Raw genomic sequence first — 22,027 nt, 5'->3', positions numbered from 1 at the left:
AGATCTCAGAGTAAGCGAACCTCTGATGAATGCTCCGCAAAGCGGAAGAATACACACTAGTACATTGAGAGGTCATCAAGGTAGCTTCTTACTCAGGAGAAAAGAGTTGGGTTAACCACTGAATTTATACTGAATTCTTTTCCTGTAAACTGTCAGGATCATTCCTTCAAGAATCTCTGAGGAAAAATGATCAGGCTTAAATGTAACATCATTCTTCATAAGGCATGAAAAAACAGGCCAGAAGCTTAAATCACACAATAAATAACTTTAAATCTGGCCCAACATTTTCTCCTTCTCTTCATTCTCCCAAAGGCAAGATTCTATAAAATTAAGACCAAGAATAAAAATAAAAAAATAAAAAATCCTAAAGAATTCTATTTTATTAAGAACCAAAAAATGCTCATTCAGTGCTTGGATTTCAGGCACTGGAGCTAAAAGCAACATTGAAGAAATCAAGTCTAATCCCCAGGTTCCCTCCCAATCCCTGTTCAAGCAGGAGAGAAGGTATAAAAACAGAGTACAGAAATACCAGATTTTAACAGAAAAAGCTCTAAGTAGCTGGCGCACAGGCTTCCTAGCAAACTACTTGCTGACGGTCTGCCATGCCTACATAGCAATATAGGAGGAGGGAACTTAAGAGAAGGAAATTGAGTTCTTGACCCATTGCCTAATGAGGCTAGAGATCTCTGGCATTATTACTAAAACAGCTTTCATTTAGCATTCTTCCATGAAGAGCTGCTTGGTGTCTGCTGACACAGGCTAGCAATGCAGAAGATCTTATTACAAATGTATATGATTAAAGTTAAGTGCAGCATCTTTTGCTAACTGCAAAGTAGCTATTCACATTCACCTGACACTTTCACCGAATCTAATGGGCATTTGCATGTTTCTGTAAATAGAACTAATTAATAGACAGTCATTTAACTTGGCAAATGCAACATTAAATTTGAATATGGGTCAGCAGCAGTAAAAACAGTCTCACCTTACTCAACATACATCATCTAAATATAAACACAGATATTTGAACAAGCAATATGAGACGTGAAACAGCCTGTAGCAATAAGGCTGCAATCCTGTAATGTCATGGTCTGACTTACATATGACATCCCTCACATACTTGACAGGACTTTGTCACTGTAATGCAACACAGCCATCTTCTCAGATACCTGCGCCGGCCTACTTATCTACTACAATATAGTAAACATGAACACTATTTCTTAACTAAAAATCAGAAGTTTACTAAGTTGCACGTTTTACAAAACATCAGACCTTTAAATTGCTCTTTTCGTCTCTAAGCATATGGAGAGATTCGCTAACTTGTAACAAAAGTATTATAAATCCATATTTCAATCATGCCTTTTCACTTATGCAGCAATATCAGAATCATGATATCTAAGACTTAATAGGCTTATTTCCCAGTTAAATATATACTTGTTACTTGAGTGTTACTGACAAGTAGTACCTCCCCAAATTAACACCTCAATATCCCACTGTGCAAGCATCTCATCTCTGCCTCCGTAAGCAAACAATAATTGCTTAGAAACAGAAGAGATACTGCCATGCATGCTATCTGAATAACGCCTATGTGCGCTTTCCATTATATTACCTCATTCATATACTGCTGAAGACTTGTAGAAACTTAATTGCTCTGTTCCCATATCCCTAGGAGAATATTAGCTTCAGTCAATATTGAAACGGATTCTAAATATATGCTTCTATATGACAATGATGCCATACAGAGCTTTTTCCAGTTGGTCTTGTAAGATGGGAAGAAATAYGGAAAGTTGTAGCTGAATTAGCATGTCTAACTTGAAGAAAAATGTCACCCAGATACATAGTCTTTAATTACTTTTTTATGGACTCTTGGTCCATACTTGGTCTTATTTCCATTCTTTGTATGTTAAGACCTTTCKTTAGTCTCAGAATTGTGTGTGGCCAGTTAAAATGATGTAGTAAAGAAAGTAAACAAACAGATACCAATAAGGAGGGGGGAAACATACTCTCTCTTAACAGGCCTGCTCTACTTATCAACAGCAGACACTAAATTATCAAAGACATGCACCAGTTCAAAATGTGCAAAATCCCTCAAAACTTCACTTTGAGCCAATATTTGACAGCACACTCTCAAGTCTATCCTTCCTTCCTCCTCTCCACCCCAACCCAGCCCCCTCTCTTAGCTTTGCTCTTGCTGCATATGACAACTCTAACAAGATACCCATGCCTAAGCCACATGCTGTGGCAGAAGACAGAATCAGCATTTTTCTGAGCTGTTTCTTGAGAATTCAGATTATTGGTATAGGCCTACTATCTTAAAGGCTGCTACAAACATAGGAAAGGCTCCAGTTTCAGGGAGCTGGCTCCAGCTCTGCTCCCACACCTGCTTTCAGGCCAACGCTCCGTAATAGCAGAGCCAAGCAAACTGGCCCATCTCCCCTACAACGTCCTTCTTCTACGCCCATTTGACTTTCCCTGCTCACTCTCTCTTGAAATAAGCTGGCACCTCCATCCACAGACATCTCACTACTGAAAATTGTTTTATCTAGTGCTTTTTTTCCACTGTTAAGCATCAAATGCAAATACAGTTTCCCCACCACCACCACCCTTTTAACAAACTGATCCAAATACTCTCTACAAAAACTTGAGAATATTTAAGTGGTCTTCCAATCTGGAAGGTTCCATCTTTTCATATCTATGTTTTATATGACATTTAAAAATTACCCTTCTCACTTTCTTCAAGTAAATCTTTGAAACTAAGACAATTCTGTACTTAATATCAAAATTATGATTTTATTAATATTCTATTTCCACATACACCACCTTCTACATACAGTCATCCCTTAGAAGCACAGCCCCCCCTTATTTATTAAGTAAATACTTGAGCTATGTCTGAATGGGATTCTGTGGACCAAAAAAAAAAAAAAAAAAAGGCAGGGGGAAGAATAAGGTCAGAAAGCATGCCTGCCGTAAGGTTAACCACATAAAAAAGAGACTGTCCTTCACTACACATTTGTTTTAAAGTTGTGAATTTGAGGGAGCGGTGAAGAACAGCAGGAAGACACCCGAACTGCACTCTGTTCAGTTCACTGTGCGGCAATGACTTTCTCCTGACTTGCGAGGGATGGATATCTAAATACCATTGAATCCTGCCTCTGCTAAGTTTTGGAGGCTCTGCCGCAGGCATATGCTCTCGGTTAGTCTCCTTCATGCTTTCTAAGTGGACACAGTGGTGAGTATCTTCTCATCAGACCACTCTTACAGCTTTTTCTAGTCAACGTAAAGCATAAGATACCACCACTAACAGGAGCTTTTCAATCTTCTACTGCCAGAACCTCAAAGAAAACTTATCCTGTTCCTCCTGTTCTTTTCTGAAGCATTTTTTTGCTCATCATTACAAACTGCTGCCCATTAGCTGCTTGGTTGGATGAAATAAGGTAGGCTCCTCTGTCATCACATTAACAATATTGATCCTTTTCCCTAGGAGTAGTGAAAACTTTCCAGCAGCTGTGTGGATACTGAGGCCTCCATGATTCACAAATTAATGCAACTGTACATTACAGGCTCCCAAAGAGCCAAAGAAAACCGAAAAGATTTCAAAGGCAGTTTGCTAGAATTTTTCTCAGGATTTTCAGTCATTAACAATCACTTAGTCTTCCTTGCTGGATTTAAATGGCTTTGAATCCTTTAAGTGACCTATTCTCAGCCAATATTATGTCTTACTTGCACCCTTCCAAACAGGCTGTCATCAGCACTGACACCTAAAAACCTCATTTTACAACATGTACGTCTATCCTTTGTTATTCATGAAGAAGTGTTCAGGTTCTCTTGGTGAATGCACTGCAGCCAGCAGATGGCTTCTGTCCATTAGTTTAACGACAGAATTATTCTAGAGTTGAAGACTGGGGCTGTGCGTGGAAACTCTACATTTCACATTCTGGATGGAGAGCCAGAGTCTTCTGATGTAGACTGCTGCACATAAGGAACCTTTTTCAGTGAGGTTTACGACCTACCAACTGGATGGCTACTTCATTCAGACACAGTCTGAGCTCTGGAGACTCCAAAGAGACAGTAGTAAGTTCCCCTCCCCCACCCACCTTTTTTTTTTTTTGGTCAAGTCTGACTTTATAGCAACATAAGTTTATAAATACACACACAAATGTACACACACACACACACACACACACATATACCCACACTGCTCAACACCACAGTTTAGTGAGTGTTTTAGGATCTTACTTCTTCTGCCAGGCTCTGATTCTATTTCCTCTTGCCACTATTAAAACATATTTTGTATGTTCACAAACAAGAAGAAAATGGGATACATACGTGGAAAGCAGATCATCTGTGAAGATTAGTTTAGGGTTATAGCGTAAAATGYTCATTTAAGTGCCACGTTACAACCGCAGAAGAATCAACACATCCAATGAAGTGTCCTGCTCGAGCTACCACCTCTGTTACAGAACAAAAACCTCTGAGTGAGAAGRTAAGCATTTGGAGGTAGTCCTTTCCTAAATACGGAAAGGACTTTCCATAGCAATTAAGACACAACAACCAGCAGTCCCTGCCTCTTGTCTGAGGTAAGCTCATCATGATCAGTAGAGACTCGACAGGATACAAACCCTCTGCAGATGGCAGGTCCACTCTAGGTGGATCTGCCCCAAAACTGGACAGAAACGAGGCAACTGACACATAGATATTTTTACTACCTCTCTGTTGACTGCTGCACTACACATTTATTGGCTGGGCTGATGCTTGCAAACAAGCAGTACAGAAAAWTTCTCATTTTTTAGTACAACCATGATTTGTTCAAGACCACCAAAGAAACAGTCTAAAGACTCAGAAAAGTCATATAGTTATATCCTTATATAACAACTGTTATCCTTGAATCTGCAAGCAGAAATATCTTTTCCAGTGAAACACAAAATTCCTGTAATAACAGCGGGTATTTAGTTGAGAAATAACTACAAGCCCCTAATCACCTCTAAAGAAACCCGTGGCATATGAACTGACACTCAAAACACTGACCCAGCTCGCAGCCCATTAATGTGTTTTCTAAACTGAAGTGGCACTGCCACCTTAAGACACAAGGCCAGCATTACAGTTTTCACTGTACTACTCAAAAACCAAACACAATAACAAAAATTTTATACTTGTCACTTTCTGCACATGAAARAAAAACAATACAAGATGAAACCAGAAATAACCCCCCACAAGAAAAGCATTGCTTTAAGTAACTTAGTTGAGCAAAACCGTAATAACAGTATTAAACAAAGGAGTAATTTAAGTTTAGCTTAAGCATTTTAACATTTGGTAAAAGGTGCAGTAAATTGAGGTGCTTCATTTCTGTCTACAGCTATTGCAATACATGCAAGCGCCACACTGGACTACTCCTGTAACTCTTAACTTTCAGGAACAGAAGTAACACTATTTGTATCTAGCCACACATATCGTGACATTTACATATCAAAGGACTTTCAAATACACACATTAAAAATAATTTTGGGTGGTGGCAGCATTAAAATGAAAATACTAATAGACATTAAGAGTCTTGTCAATCTAGCATAAACTCTGAATAATTTAAGGGAGCCAAGCCATCTTCTTATTTATTCACAAATTCAGTATTTTGGCACCCTGTTGATGCTATGCAAGCCAACAGTTTGTTTAACTTTAGGCAATTAACTTTATTAAAATTACTTTATTAATATATTGGAAAGTGCAATCTTACCCTTCGTAGAATATGCTTCAGCAATCATTCTTAGCCTATACGGTGGCACTGCAGCTAGCTGCAAGTCATCTACTCCAACTCTGGCATAGGTATTCAGAGCTTCTTTGTAATCACCTTCCACATAGTTTAACTTGGCCATAATTAGGTTCGCTTCTTGTAAGAATTCTGGCTAGAAGGAAAAGGAATAAGAAAGCTTTTTTTTTTTTCTGAGACAACACACCTAATTGACAGTGTTTTGGTCCCTTTTTTTTTTTATATATTCACTACAGAAACCTCCCAGTACATCTCTTGTAATTACAGAGCAACAAAGAATCAAAATTCTATCTTTATGTAATATTTGGAGAATTTAGGGTAGGAGGTGAATCCACAAAATGGTAATCCACCATGCTCCTGAGTAGTAATTTTATTCTCACTTTATTAGTCATTTTACACCTTTACATATTTATCTATACATGCAGCAGAAGTACCTCTAGGTCAGGATTCAGATTTGCTGGGTAACAAACTATTTAAAGGCCGTGAATCATTACAACCYCCCCAGTAATTGTTTTCCAATACCACAAGCACAGATCACAGCAAAGTTTAAACTTAGTAATACATGCTCCACAGCCTGTATATTTAACTTGCAGAGTTTCAAAGTGTCAGGGCAGAGGAATATCTTGAAGACGACTAATGGGAGGAAAAAGTAATACTCTCACAGATCACTGGAAGTGCAACACAGGAAGTTAGAGATGACTGTAAATAAGGTTCTTCTCATCTCTCAGAAGGGACAGGTATGAGTACAGACAAGATAAAGTGATGTAGTAGCTTACAACAACAACTAAGCAAAGCAGAACCAGAATGGTTACTATCAAAAGATGAAGACGAAATCCCTCAAGCATTTACCTTTTTCTTGCCCCTAACTCTAAGTTAAAGAAACCTTTCCTGAATAGTTATGAGACTCTYTCAGGAATCCGTAAAATATTTTGCATATCTGTAACATCTTCCATGTAACTACACTGTTCTTTGCAGCGCATTATGTACACCAAGTAAAACTTCCAAATAACATGCCGAAAGCAGTTTACCTAAGCATCCTTGAAGTCAATAACCATTTTCTTGTTTTATTAATGAAAGAAAATTTATGAACTTTATCTGAAGAAAATAAATTTAATATATTTATCTGAATTTATCTAATCTTATATGATTTATTCTTCATAAATCCAAGAAGGAACAAAAATCCATGAAATAGCATACCATTGATGTACTAGGAATAACATCAAAATAAAAGTAATAATGAAAAAAAACAAATAACATAAGAACTTTCTGAACTTTTCCATAATTAGTAAACTACTGAAGTAAATTTAAACTTTTCTTATTCTTGCCCAGACTTACTTACATACCTTTAGGTTTCCTCTGTCTAGTGCTGCAGTGAGATGTTTCCTGACTTCAGTCAGCTTTGGCCGGGGGCCCCGGGGACTACTGCTCTGTTTAAGAGCATTTTCCTTCAAAAATTGTTCTAGTTTGGACTCCCCAAGAAGAAGTTCTGCCATGTCATCTGTAAAATAAAACCAAATATATTGAAATATCAGAAACCATCTCATTTCACTAACATTTCAGTAGAGGCAATCCTTTGCAGATCTGAATTTTAAATATAAGCTAATCAATACAAACACAAAGTCAATTATTCAGATTTAACACAATCTTCATGGTACTTTGTTCTACTTTTCAATTTATCATTTGCTCATCTATCATTGTGGAAGCAAGTCTCTGATGTTCCAAGCTATAATGGATTAAAGCATTAACTGAAAACCAGTATACTTCCCTCCTCCCTCAAAAAACAACAGTTAATTCAAAAGCCTTAACATATCTTGTAGCTTTCCAATTGTGGCAAGGGGTACTTCTGATATTCACAATACCAAAGAATGTGCTTCTGTTTCATAAAATGCCTAATGTAGCTTTAAATATGAATACTTAGAGATATTGGATTAATTTGTCCAACTAGTTATATGTTGCAGGTCCCTCAGCACAGCTTTGATCATCATTCAGATCTGGGCTGCAACTACACAGATATCGCCCAGACCTTGTTAAGGCTCCAGTCACGTGAAACCTTCTGTATGAAATTCAATTTCTTGTCATTCTCTCAGTTTCTTGAGACGCATACCAMCACTTGGTAGTACAACATGGTGGCAGAATGTAACACCACGTTACTCAGCAAAGCTGGAGCGAGCACATTTGCTGAAATTCAAGAAACTGGTCACCCTTTACTTTGCCCATATCCAGGACCACCAGACTTATTTACTGAAATCTGTTGAGTAGTTTTTCTGGTGATGAGATAGCAGTGAGAGATATCTTCATTATTTGGGATTTGAAAATATCAGATCACATCTTGCAACCAAGGGCTAAACAACCTGAATTTGAATTAAAAATAAATWAATTAATTTTAAAAGGAGGAATACAAAAAGCTGACAATGAAAAAGGTACTGACAGCCCTAACCTTTAGCAGTGCCCGTAGAGATTAAGGGAAGGGAACGGAAAGACCCAAAACATGTAGAACTCAGTACTACTATAGAGGAAAATCTTTGGGAACTATAAACACATCATCATCATCATCTCATCTCTAACTGCAGCAAATTACAGCACAGTTGGACCAGTACATCTAACCTACATACAATGTCATTAAACAAAAAGTTATAAAGACTAATGCTGTCCTGTAGTATGTCTTAACAAGCTAAAGGACAAAAACCTCGAAAAAAAAAATTCCTTGAAACCTCAAGCTAACTCCTAAATCACACCTTCTTGAAAGGAGATATTAGAGACCAAATAGCAAAGATATCAAAGGAACTACTCTTGTTCTGTTTATGTTTTTAAATTTGATATTCTGAGAATGACATTCATGGTGACATGGACATTTATTTGTCCTCATTTACCATCCACTAATGTTTTGCTTTTTCTTTTTGCAGAATAGTTTAAAGAGATCTGAGTTAGATGAAGACAAGACAGAGATACTGCCTGGTTACCACTCTGACTGATTCTCTGGCTTTCAGAACACAGTTATCCAATTTGTCAGCCCCAGATCTGCAGTGACAATTCCATTCCTTTAGCCACCAAACAAAAGTTTATCCAGGCAGATTAGCTACAGTCATCTCATATCTAGATCACACAATACTAACTAATCTTAAGTGTCACTTTGGACAGGTACATTCCTCTTCTAAGAGCACCTTTACAACTCGTCACGAATGCTTTGATTTGCCCAAAGCGTGCCCCTTTTGCTCAGTTTAGCCTCATGACAACAATGTATTCCAGATGCAGGTTTGTATCTGGACTAAAGTTTTTGTAGTCAGAAAATGTTGGTCCCTTGAAAGATAAAGAAGGGAAAATAAAACATTGTCCTAGTGCAACACTACTTTAGAGAAACTCTAGGAAACTGACTTGTATTAAAGGCAGAGAATTCCCAGCCCAAAGCCAAATATTACTACTACCAAAAAAAYTGCTTTTATTTGACTGTTCAACACTCATGTGGCAAAACTGACAGCTACTTAGTTGTTCTAACAAGCCTGTACAGTTCAAACATGCATCTGCAAATCCATCATACAACTTGCACATCCCTTAAGCAAGAAGTTCATCATTTTAAAGCTTGACTGAAACATTTTCATTTTATCAACTATCTTCAGGACTATAGTACAGTTTAACAGAATAAATAACAAAAGTCAAACTGACATTCTGACAAATGTGAAGACTCAAACTTTGTATGCTATTTTACATAATACAGGTACAAAATATTTGCACAATATTTTAGATACAGCTTACAGTATACAGCATTGAAGGTAAAACTAATTTAAATTTGCACATTGGGAATTTAATGTTTTTGAACAGAACTAGTATGAGAGGGTTACTATAGTAGGAAAGAATTTTTTGGTAAGGCACAAGAAACCATTCCTAACTGTAGCAGGAGACACGGGAGTTAGAGGATTTTAGYACTTGCTGTGTCTATCAGAATAGAGCACATTTATGAGATTCACAAAACTTAACATGACTTACAGAGTCTTTCTTGTGTTTAGAAAACAAGAGGGGGGGGGAAATCTTTCCTGCAGTATGAGTTTTGCCTATATAATATCAGAGTACATTAGAAAATGGGTAGATGCTCCTGACACAAACAACTGGAGGGAACATCAGGTTTTGAAATCCCTTGTCCACAGACTCCACTGCTCCACTTCCTTGTAGCAGCAGCAGCTGCCAATTCAGGTAGTTGTGACCAACCTTGTTCTCCTAGGAAAGGGCCCAAGCAGGAGATCCCAAACTGCCTCTCGCTCCTAGCCACAGCCCTGGACTCCCTAGCAAACACTGAGCCTGCCCAAAAATCAGGTTGAGCTTGTTTGAAGGGGTCCTCCTGGAGGAGGACAAGAAAGCCAAATAGAAATATCACCTTTACTGAATTCAGCTCATAGTCCTGGACCATACTATTCTCATCTATACCCAGACGCTACTGTAATTTGACAGGCAGTCAAAACTTTGCAAGGTTAAGTAATCCCCAAACCAAGCTATCATTGTAAGTTCCTCTAATATTTTACACCTGGAATTTTTAATTCTCTGAAGAAATAGAAGTAGAAAAGGACTCAGTTTGTTCCCACACATTCACAGTAATACAAATGTATTTCCGGGAATTTTTGAAGCAATTTAAAATAATATTTTGTTACTCTTTCATTAAAGCCTGCTCAGATAGAAAGAAAAAGATATTTTAAAGTACTAAGTAGGAAAAAAATAGACTAGCAATATAGAAAGAGCAAATAGGGAGTAATCAGCTCCATACTACTGATCTTTTTAACAGACTAAGTACAGGTTGGAAGAAAACTTTGGAGGCAGTCTGGTCCAACTTCCTGCTCAAAGCAGGGCTAACTTCAGTGTTAAASTAGGCAGCTCAGGGTCATACCCAGTTCAGTTTTGAGTATTTCCGCGGATGGAGATTACATAACTTTGCCAGACAACCTGCTCCAACATCTGACTGCTCTCTTTGTAAATATATTTTTTTTCCTCCCCTCTATTCAATCAACTTTTCTCAGATTGCAATCTGTGTTCATTGGCTCCAACCCTTTCACTGTGCAGTTCTGAGAAGAGGCCATCTTCATCCTCAATGGGAGAGTAGAAAAGACAACAGCAGGACTCCTTCTCAGCTTTCTCTTTTTAAGACTGAATAAATACAGCTTGGTGTATTGGTCTTGGTGACCCTGCACAGGACTTGCTCTACTGTATCAATGTCTCTCTTTCGCTAGGGAGTCCAAAACTGGATACAGTACTCCAGATGAGGTCTCACAAGTGAGAAACAGTGGAGAATAATAATTTCCCTCAAAATACTGGCTGCAGTCTTGCTAACAGAGCACAGTACATGGTCAGCCTTCACTGCCACAAGTGTATGCTGCCAATTCACATYCCCTTTTTTGTCTGCCAGGACCTTCAGATACTATAAAGCTGTCTTCTAGTTGACCCCCTCCCCCCAAGCCTGTATCATTACTCCACCTCAGATATAGGACTTTGGCATTTGCCTTTGCTAAACTTCATGGATTTTCTTGTTAGCCCATTTCTCTGGCCTGTCAAGATCCTTCATTTTTTTCTCACCCACAAAATCACTGAAGGTGCGTTCTCCATGTCCAGATGGCTGAGAAAGGTATTAAACAGCATTGACCCCAACATCAATCCATACGTCCTACTCTTAACAGGCCACAGGTGGACTCTGTATCACTGGCCACAACCCTCTGAGCCCAGCAATACAGGCAGTTTTCCACCTACCTCTTGTCCACTTATCCAAGTCACGTATTTTCAATTTAGCTACAAGAATACTATGGAAAACTGTGTCAAAAACTTGGGCAAAGTCAAGATGAACAATACACGCAGTCATCCCCATGTTCACTCAGCCTGTCACCACAACATCAAAAGTTATCATGTAGCTCTTGGTATACCCATGTCAGATGACCCCAATTACCTTTTTATTCTTCCAACTAGCTCCATGTAGACAGAGCTCCCAGGATGACTTGCTCCCTAATCTTCTCAGGGCCTGAGGTTAGGCTGAGCAGTCTATAGTTCCCCAGACTCTCTGTCTTGACCTTCTTGAAAGCAGGCATGAGGTTTGCCATTTTCTAGTCACCAGGAATCTCCCTTGATGATCATGACATTTCAGAGATGAGAGAGTGGCCTCGCAACAACATTGGCCAAGCCTTCAGCACTCTCACGTGTAACCCATCTGGGTCTTGTGGGGTTGTGTATGCCACTCACTGTGCCTAACTCTGTCTTCCTCTATTAGGGGTAATGCTTCACTCCACAAGACTCCACCAGTGCTCAGGAACCTGGGAAGCCTGAGAACAGGCAAAGAGGTACTGAGTATATCAGCCTTGTCCTTTCTCACTCGTTCTCCAAACCCCATAGAGCAGTAAGTAACCCCACGTTTTCTTTAGCTTTCCTTTTGCCATCAGCATATCTCTTTTATTGAGCTTTTTTTATTGCCCTTTACATCTCTCGACTTTCAACCCCAGCTGATCTTTGGCTCTTCTAGTCCAACCCGTTAATGCTCAGACAATGTCTCTCTACCTCTCCCAAGGTAGTCCAACAAATCACACATGCTAACGCACCACACCTCTAATCTCAGTGTGATCACTGCTCTGCAGTTACACACGGGTTTCTAATTTCTCCATCCTCTTTAAAAATATACCTCATGACTCATACATTAATTATGCCACCATGGGGTAATTTTCCATCAATATGAACAGATTTTTTGCAAGCACTGATACAACATACTAAAAAAGCACAAACGATAGAGACAGTTGTCACTTTCCGCAATAAAGCAAATTTTCCAAGAGAAGCAATATCCTAACATGATTTTTTCAGATACTCATCATCTATTCTGTTACAGTTTGTTTTCTGCAGCTTCTTTCTTTTCCTTCAAACAGAACTCTTAGTGTAATTAATAAAAACCAGTCACTTGCCTAGCTTCGGTTTCTAGCTGCAAACTAAAAAAAATATTAAGGACCAAATCTAACCCTGACATTTCATACCAAATCCCCTTTCGACAGACTTATTCTGAATTCCACATTTCATTAGCTACTGTATTATTATAAACAGATAGTAAAGTTGAATACTATAATCAGACTTTCCCTGTTCAAAGATATCTTTAGCATACCTTTGCAGGGTTATACTTTCCTCAGCCTGTTCTACCTCCCTGGAAATCAGAGTATAAACTGCATACACAGAACATATAGCTGTTTTTGCATAGCAATGCAATCAATTTTGGTTAGTCTCATTTTTCATACCATAGTAGGTATAAGGTATGTGCTGTGTGAAAGTATCTCAGAGATCAGTGACCAGTTACAAACTTGTAAAACTGTGCTTCAGAAACGTTCACAGGATTCGATTATTTGCCTTGCAAAGAATAGGTCACCGAGGGGTCCTTTCAGTGCAGGCATTTTGCTAATAACATTCAGAATGCTCCAGAGAGAAAATCTGAGCGCACGATTTCTGTTTACAAGCCTCCTGACGCTTTAGAAAAGCGAGGAAAAAAAAATAAGATGAAGCATTAAAAATAATACTTGAGTTTCAGTACAGTAATGTTCTCCTTGGGAGAGAAACAATGAAAATGAATTTTGTTAACTATATTTTTAAAGCTAAGTGGCGATTTAAAAATGGATAAAAATGTCTGTTCACTCTAAGTTTTAAGGGTTATGCAAGTAGATGCTTCAACCTTGTTCTATATCCAACCAAAACAAAGTATTTAACAAATATTCCCCTTTCCTTTTGTTCAGTTTAACACTTTGCTAAGCAAACTTTGTTTCCAAAGAATACTGAGGAACCACAAATATCACGCACCGTAAGGAATCCAAATGACATGAAAAGAAAAATGAAGTGAGAAAACAGTATTTACAATGAAAACAGTAAGGTCTACAACTGACGTTCTTTCACGCTTCAGAACRTCAGAAGTGTGTTGTCCGGTAGTAAATTTATTTTACAAAATTCCTCACCTCTCCCCTCCCCAAAAGGGAGAAAGAACATCACTAGATTGCCGAATCTTAAGTGGAAAAATGACTTACAGCCTGGGAGATGCTGAGCTACTGCCACAGTATGTTACTAGTCAGAAGTCCCACAAGTAGTTTCAGCCTTACTATAATCCCTATTCAACCAGTCCAACAAGTAGCTGAACTAGGCATACACAAATTAGAGGGAAATCAGAGCACTTATGACCATTAATCAAAGAACAGTGCTATGAAGCATTTTCTGAAGTCCATTACTGTRGTTTCCAAGACTATTTATGTATATGCTTATAGCTTAAGCAAATTACTACCACAGCACCACTGCTAGAAATTTATTTTATGAGGGCACAGAACAGAAAGAACAGAAAAACATAACAGCTGTTTAAAAATAAATTATTTTTATAGCTCTTTATTTGCTCAATCTCCCAATTTCACCTGTAAAACACTAATAAACATTTGGTGTAATAAACATCGCCATAGTTCTAGTAGCTACACTGAAGGAGAATGATCAGAAATTAGCTTTCATCCGTTTACATTTTGTTCAAATCAAACAGATGATCAAATAGTGGCTTAGAGAACAAGAAAACCACACACTGTGGCAGACAGGAACTCTTTTCAGTCTTCCTTCTTTCCATGGCTTGTCTCAAAGGGCAAACAAGTTTCCCTGACACTACTGACTATAAAAGAGCCTTGAGCCAATTTCAGGGGAAGGCAAAACAAAACCATGTCATGGGGGAAGTGGTTTGGGATCTTGCTCTAATGAAGAACTAMATCGCAGCACCTGAAGTTAACAAATTTTACAGACTATGATGCCTAAATCCAACTTCTGCTCTCTGAAGTCAAAGGGTGGGGTGGGAAGTAGGTTGATAAACAGAGACTGAAGACACCATGATTCTGCTTGACTTCTCATTCATGGGAACACTTCGTTTCTCCTTGTCCTCACCATCTAGGTCTCAGTTCTCACCTTCACATTCTGAACAGCTCTCAGTATTAATTAAGCGCTCAGTATTGGTCACTGATTCATTCTCAGGCCAAAACAGTGTGGGTTTTGTTTGTTTTTTTGTTTTGTTTTGTTTTTGTCTAGAGGCTGACTGGAAGCCCAAAGCTCAGATGAAACCACAGGGATGAGCCACTTTCCCTAGAAGAGGGGATACTGGAGTATCTTACCATCTCCAAAAGCCAGTCACTCCCCAAAGAGCCTCCATGTGTCCCCTTCTCCCCACTAGCTCCTCTAGGAAAGCCACAAGTAAATTCTTGCAAGGCAACAGCCCACACCCATAGATCAGAGAGGACTGTCTTGGGTACATAACTACCAGCTTTGAGACAGAAAGCATCTTTTAGCAGCTAATCATTTCTTCTTTTATCAGCTGTCCACTCTCCTTAAATCCTTAGAGCAATCTAAATAGAGCCTTGATTAAGCACAACATTTTCTCCCAGTTAAGGTAAAGAGACTGTAATTAAAATGGTAGAAAGAAAAACAGAAGTGTGTCTGGAAGATGAGCCCAGACAAATCTGAATTTGAAGTAAGGTACACTTGAAAARTAAACATCAACTTTTTCWCATAATTAGCTGCAGCAGAAATAGGAAAGGGCATGGAAACTGTTAGTGCTTTCATATTTTGGTTACTTTTCCATAAGTTTTACTGAGAGAAAACAAGCTACTGAGCTGAGGTGAGCTGCATTTGGGATTTGCTTGGAGCCAGAGGCATCTCACCTACTTTTTGCAGAAAGAGCACAATTTAAGTTGCTTTTTGGGACAGGGAAGGGAGAAGTCTTTTGTGAAGCCTGGCAACACCTTCCACCTCCTGACTCTCTGTAAATGCACAACCAYGGAGATGTCTGCATCAGGGCTCCAGCACCAAATATGCTTGCAGCTGAAAAAACTACTACTTTGTTCCAGTAAAGTGGCAGCTCTAGTTCACACAGCTGTTGCAACAACAAAACAACAATACACAATCCCAGATTACATGCAAAACGCAACATTTTCAGCCATTTAACTGAGAACACACCAGAGGAACAGCAGCCTTTGCCAAATACTGTCCCATACAACTCCTTTTTTTATTTCCTCCTTTCTTTCAGCGCAGATTAAGCATTCAAGACCTACTTCAATTATAAAGATAACTAAGCCTAAGTATCTAATAGGGTAAAGTTTTGACCTCTTTTCCAGATGATACAAGCACACACTCCAAAGTCCTTTCTTTGTTTTACCWCATTTTACATATTACAGAAACATCAGCTGTAGACCAGCTGATAAAACTAGGATTTTTGATTAATCACTGTTAATATGTCATCTCTAAAGAATACCAATATTGGTGACAAACTTAATAACAGAGTTTACTTATGGCAAATTGCTTTTATCCTACTACAGTATGACAGATATTAGAGATTTCCAATGTGRTAACTCCACAAGCATTGTGGAGGTACTGATTGTGCCCTTCCAGCCTGAAGATTTATAGCTCTGTCTCCAGAGGTCAGTCTATTCTGTGAACTGAATGAGCAAAAGTCTTGTAGAAAGAAAGAACAGYGTGCACGCCTATAAAGCTGTACCAAAATGTGTAAAAGGAGACACTTCAMTTTTATTTTTGAAAGGGTGCCCGTAGAAACCATATTAAAAAAAAAATACTGTTCATGCATTCCCTTTTCCTAAAGCCAACGCAAGGTTATAGTGAAGGATTATATTTACACAAACACCTTTTCAGTAGAATCAAAGATCAGCAGTGGGAAAGGAACCTGCAAAAACTCAGGCAATGTTGTCTCCAGAAGCACCAGAGTAATTCATAACTTCCTCTGATCACAGTACTAATACCTGCCACTGCACATTCTCTCAAACGTTTGCTGACACCAGAGAAATGCTGAGATTCAACACTCTTGATCTATCTCCACTCCAGCCTCTGGAAGAAGTGTTCTCTGATGATTAGAGACCTTGCTACCAACTAACGTTTCACTACCAGGCAGACATTCTCACTCCCTCTAATTTATCCCACCAGCCTGCCCCTTACTTCTTAAAAACCCATTTCTTGTCTCCAGTCCCATCCTATCAGACCAGACTAAATCATGTTCAGGACAGATAGAATCACAGAGAATCTAACCATCACATCCTAAAGTCTGATCATTTACAATATATATCTGCAGGGAAATAGCYCATATTTTGTATTTTTGCAAACATTTTCCCTCTTCTTTATCTTGGTGCCAATACAATTCAAGAAAAAAATGATATAAGCAATCCTGAGTATAATGAGCTTATTAAAAAAAAAAGTAAACTTTAACCCCTGAAGTTAGGCTAAAGCAACCTAGAGCATCTATATACCAATATATACCAGTTACATGTACTGTCAAGTCAGGCTATCAGCTATCATTTCTGCCTTAATTTTCTAAACAGAGAGAGTACAACCAACAGCATTAATCATGAAAAAGCTAATTTTGAAAATAATTTTGTATATGATGCATGGAAGAATCCTTATAATTTAATATAAATATCTATAAGCTCCAAATACCCAGAAGTACTTATTTCAGTCCACTCAGATCAATCACATAGCTTCACACAAGGGGCAAGTCTCTACCAGCAGGGTCACTAAAAAGAGGACATCTACTCCAAACCCCATTTACTTTYGCCCTCTGCTAGGTGCTCCACTGTTCAGCTTCCCTCAGCTGTTTTGTTACCTTCTTCAGACCCCTCAGCAATGCCATCCAGCTCAGAAAGACAGCAGGAACTAACCCAGAAAGAGGAGCACCCAGTTTTCTGTTGGGCTGGCATGTTAAACACCACCTCTGGTGTTCATCAACACAACGGAGAGGGCAGGAACATGGGGCCAAGAGAAAGCATAGAGGGAAGGAGCAGCTTGAGCACAGGCCAGAAGAAAGACCTCCTCCACACGAAAGCAGCAAGGTGTTAGACCAGCTCGGTTACTCGTGAAATCACAGACTGACTACGCTAGCATTTCCCTTCCGGATGACAAGTTGGTTGGAACACGAGCAGCAGATCTACACCATTACTTGCACTGTTGTAACACCCCTGGCTATCTGAAGAAACAAAGCTGTCAGTCAAAAATAAGGCAATCCATCTAAGTACCTCCACTATCTTTGCTCTTCGTTCATTCAGCAAAATACATGCTCTTATGATGCTTATTCTGTAAATATTCTTGCAACTCCACAGGAAGGAAAACAAGATAGACCACAAAGAAAGAGTACACCCCATTTTTGTGGAAAAGCAAAAAGACAGGTCACTCAAGCGACCTGCAAACTTTTCTGGTAGAAGTGTGGACCTCTTCTGAAAGCTTTGCACACATAAATTATATTACAAGCTGTTTCTGTACAAAACAAACAAATTTTGTAAATACCTTTAAAGTAGGGCATGAGTCTGAACAGACTAACAAACCCTTGGTTTACCCTGAGGATAAGCTTTACCCTTATACATCTGAAAGCTCGAATTTCACAAAGGAACAAAATAAATGAAAACYGGTAAGATATTACTATTTTTACTTCCTTTTCATATAAAGATGTACAAAAAGCATAGAAAGTGACAAACAAAAATAAACACACAAAAAATTTCCAATCCTTTGGTTTTGGTACTCTGTTCCCAACTGCTCTCAGCTCCTATTTGCTCCTTAACTGTGCAAAGTAAGTGTGAGGAAAGATAGATTAGAAACTAGGTGTTGACAGGGGAAAGCAGGCAGAGGAAAAAAAAATCAAAGGGAAAAAAAAGATACAGTAATAGGAGTAAGAAATTCAACTGGAAAGAAAGCAAGACAGAAGTATGCTTAAAGGCTGGTCATCAGCAAACTTGATATCTCTAGCTAATGTTCTATTTTCATGGCAATGTCACAGTGCTCTTGCTAACATATAGATCAGCAAACTTCAGGGGCATGCATTCTCTCCCTTGCCTAACTAATGGAGTATTTCATATCAGCTAAGGTTTCTAGAGAACTACATCATTTTACCTCACTGCAGCTAGAGAAATTTGCTTCCTCAGTGCTTCTTCAGAGAGGACCATAGCTTGCACTGCACTTGAGCAAGGTCAGGTTCTGATTGTAGCGACAGTGAATGGCCGGAAACACTCACGGAAATTCATGCATTCTTTATTTTACCCACTCAGCTTGCCACTGAACTGACCTAAGGTTTCCTCACTGTGTTTCCAAAGGAAGGAAAGAAACTATTTGAACGCTGATGTTCCAAGAACATTGTGAGTAGCTACAATCTTAATACAGAAGTCCACTGCAATAACTTCCTTTGAGATGCTACTGTTCCATCAGTCATGATCATAAATTCATGACTTAGAAGCAGCTTTGAAACGTGAATGCCAGCTTCCAAAATTATCATTTGAACTCCACAGAAATCCAGCCATCCAATTCCCAGAACCATGAATGATGTGATAAACTCATTATAAAAATAAACTAAAAAGTTGCAGAGAGGCTTCAAAACACACCCTCCAGAAGATGAACATTTCATTAAAATACATGAGTCATTTGTAAGATCAACACATTCTGTCAAGTTTACTGAAAAAGGAGCAGCACTGGTATTTCATAAGTCTTATTTTTCAATGTTTGAGAACAGCAACTTTACAGATCTCTTCAAATACAAAAGTGCTAATGGAAAAAAATATTAATGGGATTTCAACTACATGTGACTACTAACATCAAAGTGTTGCAGCCATCACTACACTAAGCTGTGATTTTTGGAAAACCTGTTATTGCRTGTTGAATTTTCTGTGCACAACAGTTTTTGATGCCAATCAATTTTTCCAAAACAAAGTTGTATTTGCTTTTCCCATAATTAAAGCCTTGAATTAAAAGTGGCCCATTCAAACTGGCTTAAAATAGAAAAAAATTCTATAACTGATGCTCCCCAATTCTGGTCACATTTTAAAATATATTCTCACTCATTAATATTAGATATTCAATACTTAATGTTTTACTTTTTCCAATCTGTGAACAATTAAGTTTCTGCTTACTGCTGTTACTAACTCTTATGATAGGGCTTCACCATCGTTATGTTCATTTGCAATGTTAGGTAAAATTCAACAAATGCAACCAAAATTTCTTCAGATCATTTTCTTAGAAGGAAGCATTTTGTTACTTAAGCTAATCTACACAAAGTTGCCTCAGTGAAAGCTGCTTTAAGATTATATTTCTAGCTACTTCAGGCTTGTCTCATTCCATTCTGTTTATTAAGGCATACTCAGGATGCGAACCCTGAGGAAAGGCCTCTTTCTTAAAATCAGTCAGCTTATGTATCAGCCAAGTGTCACATCTTTGTGAATCTCAGAGTAGCATGATGTTTTCTATGCCAGCTGCTACTGTTTTCTTAAATTCTGCACATAACAATCCTGACCCAATCAAAGTGCTTACAAAGCAAGATCTCAAACAGATTTGTGTTATGCTGTATCGATCTTACTACTGTTGCTGAGTTCTGGTTCTGAGGGAGCAAAATATGACATGAATTGAATAAGCACCAAACAACTGAGTTACGTTAAAGACCTTTTTTTCATCTATCTATCCTTTCATGCAAAAACAATGCAAGTCACAAGCTTGACATAGAACATATATTTTCCACTATCCAAACTGTGACTATGACTTACAGAATACTGAAGGCAGTGACCAACCCTTTTACTTCTCTCCTCCGTTTTATCTTAAACCTCAATACCTTCACAATGCCTTTCAAACACAATCCATCAGATATAGAAACTAATTCTAGTAAGGGCCATTTTTGTGCATCCAATATCCTACATACACTGACATTTAGATTTGATCCATTGCCATGTTCTAATAAGACGCTTAATTCTATGAGGGAATTGATGCATTAGGATCCATGAGCAGAACAAAACAGAGAAAACAATACGATAATCAAGTCCACTCATAAAATGCTGCACCTCTCAAGAGCTGCACTTCTCTAGAAGTATTTACTAGTGCCTTACATATGCGCACACAAACACATAGYTTCATCCTGGGAGCTGTCATTGTTATTTGTTCCTTGCTCTAATTTAGGTTGCAAGTTACGTGGGCAAAAATATAGAAAATACCATGTGAGTGCAAAAAAATCCAAATAATGATGTAGCCTCTTAAAATTTCTGTCAACTACTCTTCCACAAAAGTAAACAGTTTCCAGGTGTAATGAGATCCAGATAAGGTAATAGGCTAGTGATTTGCAATAGTGTAAGATCAAGGAAAATATAAGAGGACTTCCCCAAAGGATCCTTCCCATCTGGGTTCAAGGAATAAAAAGCCCCATTATCAGAAATGCTTATATCCTCAGCTAAAATGCTGCAACACTCAAGAGTCAGAGCCAATTCCCTACACAACAGTATATGGACAAAATGAAGTTGTTTCCCTCYTTCCCTCCTCTTATCTTCTCCAACATGGTTGGAGTTGGGTTAAAAAAAAATACTCAAAATTGAAGTCAAACTAAGGATTTAACAACCTACTTCTTGGACAGCTTTCTGGACTACAACTTTCACTGCAAGTACTACACAAACAACCAAACACCTATCTACCTCTGAGCTACCTTCAGAAACTTGTCAATAGTATCTTCTGCCTTTCTGAAGGGGCAGAAAAACCTTCTCTCTCTCTGTAATGTTATTGCCCCCTCTTTATTTAAAAAAAAAAAAATATTTATTATAATCCTTTCAACAAGATCCAGTCATTTGGAGTTCTGGCTTTTCTTCAGATCTTTTGGGGATGCAAGTTCTTCCTTARGTTTTCAAATTCAAATTTAGAAAACCACATGTTGTTATCAACTTCTTTCTTCACACTCCATCTTTTCACTCTGGTTCAACTCAATACATCGTAATCTATGACAACATTCCTCTTGACCAGACACTTGAGAAAATACTTACATTTTCTTGAATGGATTTCTATGATTAGTCAATATTCCGTCTTAATGGAATTCCTTAAGATTGCCTTGTAAACTTTGTTTTCCATTGCATTCTTCCTCTCAATTTTGCTATACAGCAATAACACTTATTCTAGAGAGACACTCAATAAAACATCTCCCTAAACTAAATATTAACACCTTTCCCCTTTTCCCCTGCATTTTCTTTTAACCAACAGAATAGGGGTTACTTTCGGGATCATCACTCAGTTACTGAAGTCCTTAAATTCTCTCCCTCCTCTTCGATTCAAGCTTTTGCTCTTCTGTTTGTATTCCCATAGACTTCAACCACACAGTTTTCTTCTCTCCCTAGATGTGCAAAGCTACCACTGCCTCCGCAATGTGCCCCCAACAATACCATCATCGCACCCCATCCTCTCTCTGCTTTACCTTCTCTTCTTGGTAGTCATCTCGAGTTCTCCATCTCCAGACTTCGGAGGGTTTTTTTTTTTTTTTTT

General features: G+C 38.3%; 1 protein-coding gene across 1 annotated transcript in view; it reads right to left on the bottom strand.

The window, feature by feature from the left end:
• TTC7B (tetratricopeptide repeat domain 7B) overlaps positions 1-11,594 on the bottom strand; it is a 128,043-nt gene extending 116,449 nt beyond the window's left edge. The window contains exons 1-3 of the mRNA XM_085317638.1: positions 11,480-11,594; positions 7,099-7,253; positions 5,723-5,891 (exon numbers count right to left, since the gene is read on the bottom strand). Of these exons, the coding sequence (XP_085173764.1) occupies positions 5,723-5,891; positions 7,099-7,253; positions 11,480-11,594 (439 nt within the window). The remainder of the gene's footprint in view (positions 1-5,722; positions 5,892-7,098; positions 7,254-11,479) is intronic.
• Positions 11,595-22,027: the final 10,433 nt, after the last annotated feature.

Source organism: Rhea americana, unplaced genomic scaffold (genome assembly GCF_003343005.1).
Source record: "Rhea americana isolate MKP2758 unplaced genomic scaffold, rheAme1 scaffold_5, whole genome shotgun sequence".
Lineage (NCBI taxonomy): Eukaryota > Metazoa > Chordata > Aves > Rheiformes > Rheidae > Rhea > Rhea americana.
This window is presented reverse-complemented; position numbering and strand designations above follow the sequence as displayed.